The sequence below is a fragment of the Typopeltis vanoorti genome, chromosome 11, assembly GCF_054136105.1.
Source record: "Typopeltis vanoorti isolate ZY-2024b chromosome 11, IOZ_Tvanoo_1.0, whole genome shotgun sequence".
NCBI classification, from domain to species: Eukaryota; Metazoa; Arthropoda; class Arachnida; order Uropygi; family Thelyphonidae; genus Typopeltis; species Typopeltis vanoorti.
Genome location: NC_143559.1, coordinates 69,331,502 through 69,348,819, shown reverse-complemented (window position 1 = coordinate 69,348,819; position 17,318 = coordinate 69,331,502). Strand labels below are relative to the sequence as shown.

The window sequence follows — 17,318 nt, the reverse complement described above, 5'->3', positions numbered from 1 at the left end:
CTGTTCACACCTCTAATCTTTCTCAGGGCTCTCATATCTGCGGTCTCTAGTCTTTGGTCAAGTGTTTTACTTCTGACCCAGCTCTCAGATCCATAAGTTAAAACTGGTTTGAACACTGTCTTGTATACAGCTAATTTAATGTTCTGACTAATTTCTCTCTTATTCCATATGAATTTATTCAATTTACTTTCCACCATACCAGCTTTGCTGATTCTGTTGTCTATTTCTGTATTGAATTTACCATCTTCACTAAAAATCGTGCCTAAGTAGCTGAAATGTTTTACTTATTCCACGGGTTCTCAATTAACAACACAGCTGACATTTTCAGTGATTCTGCCTATTTTCATTGTCTTTGTCTTTTTATTGCTGACCTTTGTCTTTTTATTGCTGACCATATCTATTACAACAGCTATTCAATTTCATCACAGAATCTTGCTGACTTGTAGCAGATTTATTTAGAAGTATAAGATCATCCGCATAAAGCAAGGAGCTGACATTAACATCTCCAATTTTGATATCATGTTTAATACCACTTTCCTTCATAATGTGATCCATATAGATAATGAATAACAGAGGGGATAATGTACATCCTTGTCTCACACCAGAGTTAACATTAAACCATCTTCCTGTACTTCCTTCAATTCTAACTGCTGACTTACAACTCAAATAAAGACTAAGTATTGCTTGATATAATGCCCCATTGACACCATATAACTGCAGCGTATTGAATAGCTTCTCTCTTGGCACCTTGTCATATGCCTTTTCCAAATCGACAAAACTTAAATACAGATCTTTGTTATATTCCCATACTTTCTCGACTATTTGTCGTAAAGTGAAGATCTGATCCTGACAGCCTCTATTTGGCCTGAATCCAGCTTGTTCTTCATCAAGCTTTTCTTCCACAATTCTTCTCAACCGTTTCTCAAGTATACTTCCATAGATCTTGCCAGGAACACTCAATAGGGAAATACCTCTGTAATTCTCACATTCAGTTTTATTTCCCTTTTTATATATGGGTGTACGTCTGTAATACTGCGGAGCAGAAAGCAAATGGAGAAACTACTGCTCTACCTAATCTCCAGAACAATCACCATGGCGAGCAAACCCTTACAATTGGCCGCAAGTTCCCGGCGTCCCTTAAATGAGACAGGGGTGCGAAGAATCTCCGGGCTCAAAATGGTGTCCACTTTTAAAATAATTAATCAAGACGTGGACAGGAAAGAGCAGTGCACAACTGCTCAGATTAGCACAAGAGCGCGGTTTGTTCGCCAAGATGGTCGCTGACCTTCGATAGAAGATAGCACAATAAGAAGAAGAAGATATATGGGTACTATGAGAGCTCGACTCCAATCATCTAGAATTCGTCCCTCTGTCCAGGCATTCTGAACTATGCAGTGCAGCCACTGTAAGACTCTTATACCACCATACTTCAGCATTTCTGATCAAATATCATCTACTCCTGCTGCCTTTCCACATTTCAAGCCTTTGATAGCTTTTTCTACTTCAAGTATGGATATGTATTCCTGACTGCATGCCTGGTCAGTGTTTTTTACCACTGTACTGTCATCACTGCTTGTTTCATTTAGCAGTTTTTCAAAGTAATTACTCCATACTTCAAGGATATCTTTTTCTTCCGTTTTCATGTCACCTTTATCATCTCTAACTCCTTTTACAGCACTCTTTCCTCCATTCCTAAGCTTCTTCAACAACCTCCATTGATATTTATTTTCTATATTCTTGCCAAAGTCCTCCCATGACTTTTGTTTAGCTAGTTTTACACACTGTTTAGCTTTCTTACATTTGTCTCTGTATTCTCTAAGAGCACAAGCTGACTTATTTGCCAGGAACTTTTGACATGCTTTCGTCTTTTCCTTTACTGCCTCTTTAACTTCCTGTGTCCACCATGGAGTTCTAATTTTTCTATCCTTGCAGATAACTTCACTACATGCCTCTCTAGCTGAATGAATCAGGGCTTTCTTCAAGACTTGCCACTAAATCTCCAAAGTTTGATTCATGTTCTCAAACTCCTTCATTTTTTCTTCAATAATCTCTGTGTATTTTAGTCTACAGTTCACATCTGAGAGCTGCTCAACTTTTATTCGCTTTAAAACTTTCTTACATATTATTCTTTTCAATATGAAATTCAATTTTATCCTGCTCAAGACTAAATTGTGATCACTTCCAATTTCAAATCCTCTGTACACTCTGGTGTCCTGCACCATGGAGAAAACATCACTATCAACAATAACATAGTCAGTGAGACTTTTCTTATTCCTTGCCTCTTCTCTCCATTTGAATTTGTGTACATTTTTATGTTGGAACATGGTGTTAGTAATAACCAGTCCATGTCCTGAGCAGGATCCAACAGATCTTTGAGAGCCAAAACTTAGATAAGAGATGTTAATTTAAAGTGCAGTGGGGAATGATTTTTCCTTTTCTTCAATGTATGTGTTTGGATTAGAAGGCTGAAAAAAAATTCCAACCAGGAAATGAAGCATAAAAGTCATGAAGATCATCATACATAGTATTTTTATAATGTTAGACAGTTCATGAATCAGAATGTGTTTGTGAGTTTCTGCATGGGACAAGAAATCAATGCTAGGTAATAGTTTGAATTTCCTACAAGACAAACAACATTACACTCTTAAAAAGTTCATATTTGAGACAAAGAAATCCAGTGTGTTTGAAGAGCAGCTAATATTATCCAATGTTTTGAAAGCCATGTGCCTCAGCATCTGTATCTTGTGGAATTGCTAGATCGTTGCAGTTGGATAAGGAAATCCGGTTTGGAATTGTGAACATCAAAATGTCATTAAAATGGAAATCAAAAAGTGTAGAATGGTTGGTGATATTAGGTGAATGATACAGACTTGACAGAATGAGGCAAAGATATTTTCTATCCAAAGAAAATCCAGAAGAGGATCAAAAAAGAACAAGCATAAATGTCACTTTTCAACAGAAAGAGATTTTTTGCTGGCCACATTAATTTTGTCATGAACCCCTCATTAGGAGACTCTACCCGTCCTTATGGGATGGATGAGAACAATCAATCAACAGTAAATAACTTTTTTAATATGTAAAGATTTTGTTTTATGTATCATAAGACATCATCAGTACTACTAACGAACAACAATAGTAAATGAATTAAAAAAAAAACAGTAATGCATATGCTTAAATTGGAATCCCACTATGTATACAGTTGCATGTTCATGGATTAAAAACTACTGGGCTGAAATTAAAATTACTTAAATTAATATATAGCAGATAAATTATTGAATGCAATTGAGGATAACAATTTCCCAAACTTTTGGAATAGTGAGACAGTCATTTCGATTAAGATTAGGTCTATGAAGTAAAGTTTCAGCACTTTCTTTATATAAACATTCATGTTTATATTTGGATCTATGTAGTACCTTGGCATTTTGCCACTGGATCCTGTGGTTAGCATTTTCAATTTCACATGTGCAAGGCCAGATTTGTGAAGTTTGATAAGGTGGATGTGGTCATGATGTTCAGAGATGCGTTTATTTATAGATCTTCAAGTTTGTCCATTGGTATACACCAGGTAGCATCATTGGTGAGAGTTTGTATTTTGGAAAGGTAGCAAGCTGTGAATTAGGTTGATGGGTTTGTAAGTAGCAATGAGTTGATATTTTCTCATAATTTTTGCCATACACTCAGAGATACCTTTGATATATGGTAAAAAGTCAGCTCAAAAAACTCAACAAGATACTGGATCAAACAACATCCAGAGATCAAGAAACCATCAAAAGAATCAAAACCTACCATGCAAGACCTAGAATATATGGTTCATCAAAATTACATAAAAGTAACTGTCTACTCAGATCTATTGTGGATTCTACAGGCAGTCCCACATACAAAATATCAAGATTACTGTCTAACTTTCTCCATCCCCTCAGGCCACTCAACCTCTTCGATAAAAAATTCCATAGAATTTCATACAAGAATAAAAGACATTAAACTAGCAGATACAAACATATTAGCAAGCTTTGACAATGTCTCTCTCTCTCTCTCTCTCTCTCTTCACTAATATCCCTTACAAAGAAACAATAGAATTGTTAACTCAAAAATTTCCACTGGGCATAGTGGAATTATTCAAATTTGCAATCACATCAGATTACTTCACATGGAAAGATAAAATATATAAATAACAGGAAGGAATAGCAATGGGCTCACCCTTATCACCTACCTTAGCCAACTTTCTCTTGAACACCTAGAAGATAAAATTTTTACTCTTGATCCAAATCCAACAATGTGGCTATTCTATGTCGATGACATTTTTGGAGATTGGAGTCGCACAGAACCTGAACTCTACTCATGTCTACAAAACATCGACACCCTGCATCCTTATGTCAAGTTCGCATTAGAAAAGGAATGATCAAAAGGTATTTCCTTTCTTGATTATTTCCATTTCCACTTCTATCTACTGAAAACCAACTTTTTCAGAATCTTTAGTATCCCAGAGCACACAAGATTTGTTCTTCTGAAGAATTCCTAAAATAAGAATTGGAAATTATCAAAGCAGCAGCCTTACTAAATGGATATAATCCAAGAACAACCCCCCCCAAAAAAATTAACCCCTCTCCTACACATCAACCCCGACAAGAAGAAGTCACAGGACTCCTATACCATATATTAAAGGCATCTCTGAATGTGTGGCAGAAATTATGAGAAAATATCAACTCACTGCTACCTACGAAACCCATCAACCAAATTCACATCTTGTTACCTTCTCCAAAAGACTAACTCTCACCAATGATGCTACCTGACATATACCAAATACCATGTTTGTGTAACTTGTCTTACTATAGACAAATAGGAAGATCTATAAATAAATGTATCTCTTAACATCAAGAACCACATCCACCTTATCAATCCTCACAAATCTGGCCTTGCACACATGGAATCGAAAATGCTAACAAAAGGAGCCAATGGCAAAATGCCAAGGTACTACATAGATCCACATATAAACATGAAAGTTTATATAAAGAAAGTGCTGAAACCTTTCCTTGATAGACCTAATCTTAATTGAAATGACTGTCTCGCTATTCCAAAAGTTTGGGAAATTGTCATCCTCAATTGTATTCAATAATTAATTTATCTGCTATATTTTAATTTAAGTAATTTTAATTTCAGCCCAGTAGTTTTTAATCCATGGATATGCAAATGTATACATAGTGGGATTCCAATTTAAGCATATGCACTACTGTTTTTTTTTTTTTAAAATTCAATTCCTATTGTTGTTCGTTAGTTGTACCGATGATGTCTTATGATACATAAAACAAAATCTTTACATAATAAAAAAGTTATTTACTGTTGATTGATTGATCTCATCCATCCCTTTAGCACGGGTAGAGTCTCCTAATGAGGGGTTCACGACAAAATTAATGCGACCAGTTTGTCACTCCTTGCTGCATCCCCTAAGGGTAGTACTTATGACTGTAATCTGAGTGTGTTCATGGGGCCGGTTTGCCTGCTTGTGCAATGAAAAATCCCAGATAAACTGTTGGGGAAAAACCCTGCTGTCGATGCCCAAGACCAGCTAACTTGGCCATGGCTGAGGAAGATCCTTAAGCTCCTCACGTCTTCGACGGGAATCAAACCTAGGACACTCCTTCCTCAGGCATATTGTTGCAAAGTGCAAAGCCACCAAGTTAACCACACGGACTATTTACTGTTGCATATATGTTATTCTATAGTTATGGATACCCACAGGTTTCACTATATAAAAACTGTATGTGTGTGGTTCAGTAAAGTGAAGTGAGACAAGTTGTGATTGAGGAGGCTGAAAGATGTTTCTGTTAGGAAAGCTTTAGATGTGGTTTGCAGATTGGAGATGGAAATGAATATCATTGAGGATGGAACTGAAACCTTGTGTATTTGTGAAGTGGTCTAGAATGTTTTTGAGGTTTGCCTGCCTTCCACATGTAATTTGTTTCTTATTGCTTGACTTTTCGTGGTTGCTGTTTAAGGTAAGATGAAATTGCAAAGAGCATGGAATATACAGTATAGGATTCTTTGTTAAACCATTGGAGAATTTTACTCAACTCTATTGCAAATTGCAGCCTTGGTAATATTCTCCACATATCACACTTTGAAGAATAGTAGCAGGCAGAGATTATTTGCTAGCTGATCTGAAAGCTTCCTAAAGCTTTTACATTAATTTTAGATTAGTTTTAATGTATTTTAATTTAGATTTAGCTTATTAGGGTACTGTATGATAATAATACAGCATATTGCCGGTGCATACAAAAACAATGGTTCCTAGGATAAAGAGTTTAATATAAGGAACTTGGTAAGATGAGTGTGTATGAAATGCACTCTTTTTGAAAACAAGAGTGGTGAGAGTGTGTAGAAAATGTTTCAAAAGTGAGTGTCAAGTGTGAGAGAAAGAAGTGGTGGGCATTGAGGATAATAGGCATGAAAGTATGAATGTCAGCAAGAGCATAGCCAGAAATGAAAGAGAGTTAGCAAGTAAAAATTGTCAAATTTATGAATGATAATGAAGATATGGTGAATGATGAAGTGGTTGTAATGAAAGAGAGAGGTAGGGCTGTATAAGAAATAGAAGAGTTCAATATATTGACAGAAATTTTCTGACTTCAGTGAGTTCTTCATAATATAAAATAGGATTTATAGAGACTGGAAAACTGCTTGTTAACTTGCAAGAAAGCTAAAAAAGATAAAATATGAGAAAAGCACAAGGGAAGGAGTAAAAGAAAAAGAAGGTTGAAAAAGGATATAACGATGTATGAAGTATGAAAACTGCATACTAGATGAGCAAATAATGAAAGCATGTTTTGTGGGAGCAAAAATTCATGAAGTGACTAAGGCTCTATGCAAGCAGATAGTACAAGTAGAAGTTATTGTATTACTTGGAACAAACAGCTTGAAAGGAGATGAATAAAGTAGAGGATATGCAAGGTTTGTTGAATAAGGTGTGAAAAGTTGAAAGTTTATTTTTCACTTGGTTAGAATATAATAAATTTAGTTTAATCCTTTATCCAAGTGTGAGCAAACGAAGTTTGCGCCTGAAAGTATCTTCAGGACTGGGGTAAGATGGTGCAACACCAGGGTGACTCCTTGCAAAGGTGGAGCAAGCTACTATCACTCCTATCACAGTATCTCCCATAATGCAAAACACATCTCCTTGCGGATATGCCTAATGTTAAATTAGGCATAACAATGCAAAAAAATGCATAACATTAGGCATATCTGCAAGGAGATGTGTTTTGCATTATGGGAGATACTGAGATAGGAGTGATAGTAGCTTGCTCCACTTTTGCAAGGAGCCGTCCTGGTGTTGCACCACCTTATCCCAGTCCTGAAGATACTTTCAGGTGCAAACTTTGTTTGCTCACACTTGGATAAATGATTAAACTAAATTTATTATAAAAGGTGTGAAAAGAGAAGAGTAAATGAATTGAGATTATCAGCTTGCTGCCAAAGTATAATGTGAATAAGCTGAGATGGAGAGATGTGATTGCTAATAATTCAGTGCACTGATTGTGCAGAAATAGTTTCAAGTATGTTGATCTATGGAAAGTTTTTGATGGTAGAAGGAATTTGGACTTGCAGGATGGATTACATTTGGATGTACTTGGTTAGGTACTTGTAGAAAATGTTCAGTGAAGGAATGAATACCAGACAGTCAGGGAAACTAGATATGATAGACATACTGCAACAGAACTTACAGAAAGTCTCAGGACACGCACACCAACAAGGTGAGATATCAAGATTGTTAGGACAGAGAAATTGAGAGAAAAAGATTAGGATAGTATGGAAGGTATGACCTTTGGAATAATGTCAGACAGTAGTTTTTTTCAGACAAGAAAAGCATTTGACTTAATAAATTATATTTGACAAGAAATTATTATTACCCCAAGACCCCATGGAGTCAAAGACTGATCTAGGAAGTCCTTTTATCATACACATAGCTCATCATACCATGCCTCAAACATACTCAAATTCTCTGCAGACACCACACTTTCCAATCATTCACAACTCTGCATGCGAAAAACCTGATTCTCACTCCCTTGCTCACACCCTCTTTATACAGTTTCCAGGGAATCTCTGGTTCTCCTCTGATCTCCCACTGTTTTCTGTAGAACCTCTCCAACATTGATCCTATAAAAACCCCTTAGTAACTTGTAGGTGTCTATCATATCTCCCCTTTTCCTCCTATCCACTAGACTCTATAAATTGCATCTTCTCAATCTTTCCCCATATTTGACATTCCAGAGGTCAGAAACTACCTTACTCAGTCACTTCTGGACCTTTTCTAACATCTCTTCATCTTTTTGAAAACCAGGTGACCAAATCTGAGCACAATAGTCCATGTGTAGCCTAATCAAATCAAATTATACAATGGAACAAGAATCTCCCTATTTCTACAAGTTAGTGACCTCTGCATCATTCCCAGAAGTCTTTTTGTTGTCTTCACAATTTTGACAGTGTATCTCCTAAATTTCAGATCCTTATCCACTATCACAAGATCTCTTATTTCCACCACCTCTGACAATATATCCCCACCAAGCATAAATTCTACCTCGCACCTTTGTTTCCCAAATTTTAAAACTTTACATTTTGCAACATTGAACTCTCATCCCCATTCCCGTGCCCAATCACTCAATTTATTCAAGTCGTCTTTGTAAGGCCACAACATATTCGCTGCTCTTCATAGTTCGTCCCAACTTTACAACATCTGCAGACAACTGAATATCTTGATCCAAATCTTTGCCGATATCATTAACATACAAGTTAAACTGTAATGGCCCCAAAACAGATCTGTTAGGTACACCACTAGTGACTTTCCTTTTCTGGGATATTGCTCCCTTATACACAACTTGCTGATACCTATCAGATAGCCAGTCTCCGATCCAACCGCTAATCCAATGCACTAATCTAATAATCTAATAAAAAGGAAAGTCACTAGTGGTGTACCTAACAGATCCAACCCCATTCACTCTAGTTTGACTATCAACTTATCATGCGGTAATCTATCAAAGGCCTTTGCGAAATTTAAGTATATTACTGTGTATCCCTCTCCTCTGTCCAAGGAAGCTGTCACCTTATTGTAATAAGTAAGTAGATTACTTACTTATTACAATAAGTAAATATTGTATTAATATTTACTTATTTGTATTAATATTTACTTATTATAATAATAAGTAAATAAATAACTAAAACATGACCTCCCTTTTGCAAATCTGTGCTGTCCATCAAAGATAGTACCATTGTTGTCAACCCAATTCTGGATCCTAGTTTTCACAAACTTCTCCAACAACTTAACCACAACACCTGACACACAGATAGGCGTATAATTTGATGCTTGAGTTCTATCACCTCCCTTATGAAGCAGCACAATCTTGCCCTCCTTCCACCTTAGGAACTTGACCCAGTGTCCAAGACTCATATTAAAAAAATATGTGAAAACAGATGTCAACTCCCTGCCACATTCCTTCAGAATACGTGGGGATATGTTATCACCACGTATTCTGAAGATTCCCCCATACATATCTTGTCACTTACAGTCAGTCTCTCCTCCCCATCATCAACTACTCTCATCTCAATCTCTCCATGATGTCGCATTCACAAGAATGAAAGCCCTGTACGAACTGCTCATTAAGTATCTCCACTATATCTTTCCAGTAGTTGTTCTTATACCATTTTCTTCAATCATTGTCATCCTTCTGTAATCATTCTTTTTTTTGCTGGCTACATATTGAAAGAACTCTAGGATTCTTTTTGGCTTCATTTGCTAACTGCTGCTTATAACTCACTTCTGCTACCTTTACCAACCAAATCACCTGCCTTGTGTGGTCTTTGTAATCCTCGTGGAATTGGTTACTACCACTTCTCTTATGCTGCCTCCATAATGCCCATTTTTGCCTGTATCACATGCTTAATCTCTTCATTATCCATTTCACACCTATCTTATTTAACCTTCTGAACCTTGGAATACATTTAGACATTGCTTCTACTAGATAGTTCTTGAATATCCCCCAAGCTGCATTGATTTCTTTTTCAGCTAACTCCTCGTTTCATGCTACACCTGCAAGCTGTCTCCTGAGCTCTTCATACTCACACTCTTGTAGTTCCACATATACCCTTTTCTCACAGAGGTCTACACACTGCTGGCAACCACCCAGTTAATCACTTCATGGTCACTTTCACTAGTTGGAGAGTGATTGGACACCTCATTTATAATTACATCTTCTGATGAGATGATCAAATCCAAGATCCAATTCTTGTATGCTCTCTGTTACATACTATCTGAGGTAGTTGTCCCTCAAAAAACTCAAGAAACGCATTTTTTTTACTTCCAGTCGCTATCTCATCTTCCAAGTCTATATTGCCTTAATTAAAATCACCCATAATGATCATCCTTTTTTTATTTGCGGGACTAATTTGATTATACATTTCATAGTCACTACCATCCACATTACCAGGTCTATAAGAACATCCAGCCAAGTCTTTAATTCTATTTACCTCTATCTCACACCATACTGCCTCAAAGCCACTGGCATTTTTTCCTCTTGAATCTCTACTTTGTATGGACATAACTCTTTCTCTATCATCAATAGCACTCCTTCCTTTTTACCCTTTCTCTCCTCACGAAACACATCATACTCTTCCATTTCTATTCCTATCAGGATGTCTCGCTTATTCCAACAATTTTTGGGTGAACAGACTCAATTAATGCGTTCATTTTGCTTTGTTTCTTACACTTCTAGCATTTGTATACAAACACAGCAGCTCATTCCTGGATCTATAGCTCGTTCTACTGATACCACTCATTCGACTTGATTTCTCCATGCTCAACTGAAAACATTTCCCTTTCTCCTTATTCATTTTAGAACCCTCTTCAAATCCAACTGTTTCCTCTTGATCCCAGGTCATCTCCTTTCTTTCCTGTCTACACATGCATTCACATTCTCTTGGAGCATTCACCTTTCTCACGCTGTATTCCCCTATCCACCCTGAGCCTCCCCATTTTCCTGTCCGTCTTGCACATCTGTTCTCTCATTCTCTATACTCATGCCGCTCACTTCTTCAATCTCCTATATCACTCTCCTGCTCTTCCACATCACTTCCCACTTGATCAGATTCATTCTCTGTACTCACTTCTCTACCTTCCAGCAGCAGTCTCTCCTAGCAACTCGCATCAGAACCATTGAAATGCAGTGCATTACTCTTATACAGTTCACTTTGTACTTCAAAACTCATCCCACACATTAACAGACTGCACCCCTTTCTCCTCACATATCATTTGTTTAATCTTGTTTAATCCTTTACTCAAGTATAAGCAAACAAAGTTTGCATATAAACTATCTTAATGACTAGACTACTTGTATATAGTGGCTACTTGTATATATTCAATTAATATCAACTGTACGGTATCCCATAATGCAGAGAGGTTGGCTTTTCTACAAGAAAAACAATGACTGCAGCAGTGGCGTAAGGAATTTGGTTGGTGAATTAACTCAGGCTGCTTATATGAAGGTAGTCAGATTTTAGTGTTATTTGAATGTGCATCAGTCTTGTGGTTGGCTACCTAGCATGTTCACTAATGTCAGAAGCATCAGGAATAAAAGCAACAAAAAATTATTGGCAATAGAGAGAAGAGGATAACCTTATGTGAATAGAATGTAATGAGTACAGTGTATTCAGGGAGTACCGGCAAGATAGGATAAAGTGGTATTGCTAATGTATTGTAAGTAATACAGGGTTTGAATTAAAGGTTAACAGGACAAAATATAGTTACATGTAACTACAGGATCATCTGAAGAATAGACAAACAAACCTTATAGATATAAATAGGACTATCATTATGGTAATTTTAACCATGAGATATAGACTGGAAGATGGAGAAAGCATGGAAAACGAGGGAAAGATAATTTATAAAGTTACTGAGCAATAACTATAGCAATTTCTCATTTATCTGACTTTTTAATGAACAATCCTTCAATCAATTGATCCATGAAGCAATTAATGTGTCAGCTAACTTTGGTATAATACCATGCATTTGTATCTTTAGTTATCTAATCCTTGATTTATCTGGCCAGCAAATTGCTTTCCTACTCCAAAGGATTACTGTACCTTAAGTAACATGAGGGGGCAGGACTATTGGATTCTGGTAATTGTGTCTGATAATCTATGTAAATGAGGTAGCTAATTGAACTCAAATAGGAGAGACTGATCATTCATGTGAGAGTTTGCGAACAAAAAAGGATCAGGGATATATTTGTAAGTGTAAGACAGGGTATTATGATTGAATGAGAATGCAGCTTTAAGCAGTGCTTTGCAATGAAAAACTGCATGGTAGAGGAATCAACAGTCTTTAGGAAGTGTCTGAAACAAGCTATATTTGATTGCATTCCTAGAGAGAGTAAATAACATGAAAAGTTAAATGTATGGATAAGATTTTGGAATAAGAGCTGCATAAAAAAGAAATGTTGTTGGTTTAGTACTGGGAGAAAAGTGATGACCAGATTAAGGAGCAGTATTAAAAAGAGGCTAGGAACATCCATGATGAGGAAGTGAAATTGGACTATGAAAAGCAGTTGTCTTGCAGGCAAAGGAAAATTGATAGAATTTTTTTTGCTATCTAGCAAGCAAAAGGAAAAATGACCATGGAAGGATAACCTTAACTGAATGCAGAAGGTACGAAAGTTTCAGGATGTAAGGTGGAACTGGATGAATGGGGATGGATGCAGGAGCTTTGTTCAAACACTATAGTGCTGGGGGTTGTGTTAGGGAATATCAGCAAAAGTGCTGAAAGGATGTGTCAAAGAATTAGTAGTATTGCTGACCTGGCTATTCAACATCTCAACAAGCCTAGTTCCTAATGAGCAGAAAGAGGGCAAGATGATTGCATTTTATAAGACCGCAGAAGCAACCATTTATGGATCATTCTTGGGAGTGGTCTTAAGGGTTGAAAGATTAATTAGGATCCTCATTTAGAGTTGAACAGATATTACTTTGTTTCTCTAGAAAACAGCATGGTTTTGTTAAAGGTATGTCTTACTTCAGCAATTTGCTCACATTTTATAATAATGGTTGCAGAGTTGGATAAAGAACATAAAGACTTTGTTTTTATTTCTTATTGTTATTCTTATGAACATAAAGAACATAAGTCAGTAAAGAACACAAGTCATGTAAATATGATCTTAACCTTATGAATGTTATAATTAACACTTTTTTTTTTTCTTTTAAACAGCAGGTGATATCATAAGTCGTCAAGCAGTACTTTGTCATCGTGTTTTGAGGACTGTTGAATCAGTAGCTCAAGAATCTACAATTATAGAACGGGAAACATGGGATGATCTTCTTCTTTTCCTTCTTGCCATAAATGACACTCTCCTTACTCCTCCCTGTGTAAAAGGTATATCGATGGAATTGTTTAAGGAATTTTGATTTATAATGGTTACTGAATTGTATTTAAGCTTCAAAACTAATTTAATACAGGCCATTTATTACAGTTAAGCCAATTACAGTTGACCCTTAAACAACGTGGATTTGAACTGCTCGCGTTCACTTGTACTTGGATTTGTTTCACTGAATCATCATCATCATCAAATTCCTGATATATATACCCTCAAGGGAGTGTACAGGATATGAGAGTACTACATGAAAAATTACATCATTACTAACTTCCTATCTACAAGTTTCCTCCAAATCAGTCTGTTACCTGTCAAGACTCCAACATTATATTTCTTATATTTCTATCTTCTAAGGCACTTTTTACTGCATCAATCCACCTATATCTTGGTCATCCTCTGGGTCTTTTTCCAACCTGGCAGAGAACACTTGTTTTGCTAATCTTTCCTCTCCCATTACTTTAAGTAATCATACTACTTGAGATTAGCTCTGCTAACACATTCCTGGATGCTAACAATGTCAAGTTCTTTCCTAATATCCTCATTTTTAATATGATATTGCTATTGATGCCATCCGTTCATGCCCCTAATCTTTCTCAGGACGCTCATATCTGTGGTCTCTAGTCTTTGGTCAAGTGTTTTATTTCTAACCCAGCTCTCAGATCCATAAGTTAAAATTGGTTTGAAAACTGTTTTGTATACAGTGTTCAAACCAATTTAAAAAATTAGTCAAAACACAAAATTTAGTGTTTTGACTAATTTTTCTTTTATTCCATATAACTTTATTTAGTTGACTTCCTATTATATCAAGTTTGTTGATTCTGTTGTCTATTTCCATATTTAATTTACTGTCTTCATTAAAAATTGTGCCTAAGTAGCTGAAATGTTTTACCTGTTCTGTAAGTTAGGTTCTCCATTCACAATGCAGTTGATATTTTCAATGTTTTTGCCTATTTTCATTGTCTTTGTCTTTTTAATGCTGACCTTCATACCATATCTATTAAAACAGTTATTCACTTTAGTCATGGAATCTTGCAGCCGTAGTGGATTTATTTAGAAGTAACACATCCGCATAAAGCAAAGAGCTTTATGCGGATGATGTTATACTTCTAAATTCATATATTAACATGCCAATTTTGATATCAGGTTTAATACAGCTTTCCTTCATAATGTGATCTATATAGATAATGAATAACAGAGGAGATAAAGTACATCCTTGGCTGACACCAGATTTAACATTAGACCACCTTCCTGTACTTACTTCAATTCTAACTGCTGACTTACAACTCAAATGAAGACTAAGTATTGCTTGTTATAATGCCCCATTATCACCATATAACTGTACCGTTTCAAATAGCTTCTCTCTTGACACCTTGTCATGCTTTTTCCAGATCTACAAAACTTAAATACAGATCTTTGTTATATTCCCATGCTTTCTCAACTATTTGTCGTAAAGTGAAGATCTGATCTAATCCAGACAGCCTCTATTTGGCCTGAATCCAGCTTACTGGATTCAGGCCAAATCCAGCTTCACCAAGCTTCTCTTCCACAATCCTTTTCAACCGTTTCTCAAGTATACTTGCATATATCTTACCAGGAACACTCAGTAGAGAAATATCTCTGTAATTCTCACATTCAGTTTTTTTCCCTTTTTGTATATATATGGGTACTATGAGAGCTGTACTCCAATCATCTGGAATTCATCCCTCTGTCCAGGCCTTCTGAACTATGCAGTGCAGCCACTGTAAGAGTTGAATATAGTTCATGTTCAACATTGTGACTTCCTTTTTATCTCTTCATAACTCTTAGTGCCAGTAAGCATCATTATGTTATTTATATATGAAATTCTTGGTCTGCTTCGTGGCCTCTTTCCTTCTACAGTCCCCCCCCCTCCATTATTTCTGTAATCAGTCCCACATGCCTCAATTGGACACCATTTGAGGCATGTGGGACTGATTACAGAAATAATGGAGGGGGGGGGACTGTAGAAGGAAAGAGGCCACGAAGCAGACCAAGAATTTCATATATAAATAACATAATGATGCTTACTGGCACTAAGAGTTATGAAGAGATAAAAAGGAAGTCACAAGACAGGATGTTGTGATGTGCTGCTATATTTATGATTGATGCACCAAAGAAGAAGACTTGAGCATTTCTGGTTGAATATCATCTACTCCTACTGCCTTTCCACACTTCAGGCTTTTGATGGCTTTTTCAACTTCAAGTATGGATATGTATTCCTGACTGCATGGGAGGGAAAGTCTGACTGTCACCTCCTTGTGGTGCCTTCTGGATAATCTAATGACAGCAGCATTTCTTTTTTCCTGTCATGGAGACAAATTTCAGTGATTATAACTATGCTACCTCATATGGAGCAGCCAGTGCTACTCTTGATTTGGAAATGATATCAGAGTTGAGAAATGAGCAAATCATTCCATCCATTACAAGAAATATTAATATCATCCAATGTAATTTAAATGGTATCATTACTCCAGCAAGCAAAGAAAAGCTAAGCGAACTATTACTACTAGCTGACAAACATGATGCTGATATTATCTGCATCCAGGAAACCAAACTTTGACAAACCAGCAGACTAAACATTAAAAACTATGATATCATACGACAAGATAGGCCTACTGACCATAATGGTGGAGGGCTTGTGACACTAATCCGAAACTTGTCATATAAAGTTGTTGAACTAGACATAGTAGCAGAAGGAACTGAAATAAGGAATCCAAATACTGGAACCAAGTAAAAGACCATTAAACATTTTCAATTGTTATCATTCTCCTAACAAACTTGGACCAAATCTTTCCAGCCTATCCCATCTCATTGAAGAAAACTTCATTATCTTAGTAGACATGCATAGCAAACACCTGTTATGGAGTTCTGAGGAAATAAACCCAAGAGGAGAAAATCTGAGTAATTTCTTAGATGAAAAATATGAGGCGGGAGCGAGCAAAAGAGTTAATTGTATTAATTGGTACAAATGATTTGAGAGAGAACAAAGAGCATGTCAAAATGAATGTCAGGAGACTGCTTGGAAAGATAAAAGAGAATAGTGTGACAGGAAGGGTAGTCAGTGTGTTGCCTAGGTATGATTGTGGTGAAATGAGGAGGAGAGCAAGGATTATGAATGATATTCTGGCTGAAATGCGTGAGGAGATGGGAGTACAGTTTGTTAATGTGTGGAATGAGTTTGAGGGACAAAGTGAGCTGTATAGGAGTGATGGACTGCATTTGAGTGGTTATGGTGTGAGTCGCTTGGAGAGACTGCTGCTGGAAGGTAGATAAGTGAATAGAGAGAATGAATCAGATCGAGAGGGGAGTGATTTGGAAGAGCGGGAGAGTAAGACAGGAGAGATTAAAGAAGTGGAAATGAATGGGGAAGTGAGTGGTTTGAGTATAGAAAATGAGAGAATGGGTGTGCAAGAGGAGCAGGGAAATGGGGAGGCTCAGGGTGGACAGGGGTACACAGCGTGAGAAAGGTGGATGTTCCAAGAGGAGGTGAGAGCATGTGTAGGCAGGAAAGAAATGGGATGACCAGGGATCAAGAGGAAACAGATGGAATTGCAAAGGGTTCTGAAATGAAGAAGCAGAAAGGGAAATGGCCCCAGTCCAGCATGGAGAGATCACATCGAGTGAGTTGTATCAGTGGAACTAGCTGTAGATCCAGAAATGAGCTGTTGTGTTTGTATACCAATTCTAGACGTATAAGAAACAAGGCGGATGAAATAGTTGCACTAATTGCATCTGTGCACCCAAAGATTGTTGGAATAAGTGAGACATGGTTAGATGAGGACGACATCCTGACAGGAATAGAGATGGAAAGGTATGATGTGTTTCGTGAGGATAGAAGGGGTAAAAAGGGAGGGGGAGTGCTATTAATGATAGAGAAAGAGTTATGTCCATACA

At 36.8% G+C, this 17,318-nt stretch overlaps 1 protein-coding gene across 1 annotated transcript in view; it reads left to right on the top strand.

Moving 5' to 3' along the window:
- Positions 1 to 17,318, top strand: part of LOC150101697 (ral GTPase-activating protein subunit beta) — a 778,187-nt gene that overhangs the window by 59,406 nt on the left and 701,463 nt on the right. The window contains 1 exon segment of the mRNA XM_090400967.1: positions 13,244 to 13,408. Coding sequence (XP_090257093.1) covers positions 13,244 to 13,408 — 165 coding nt within the window.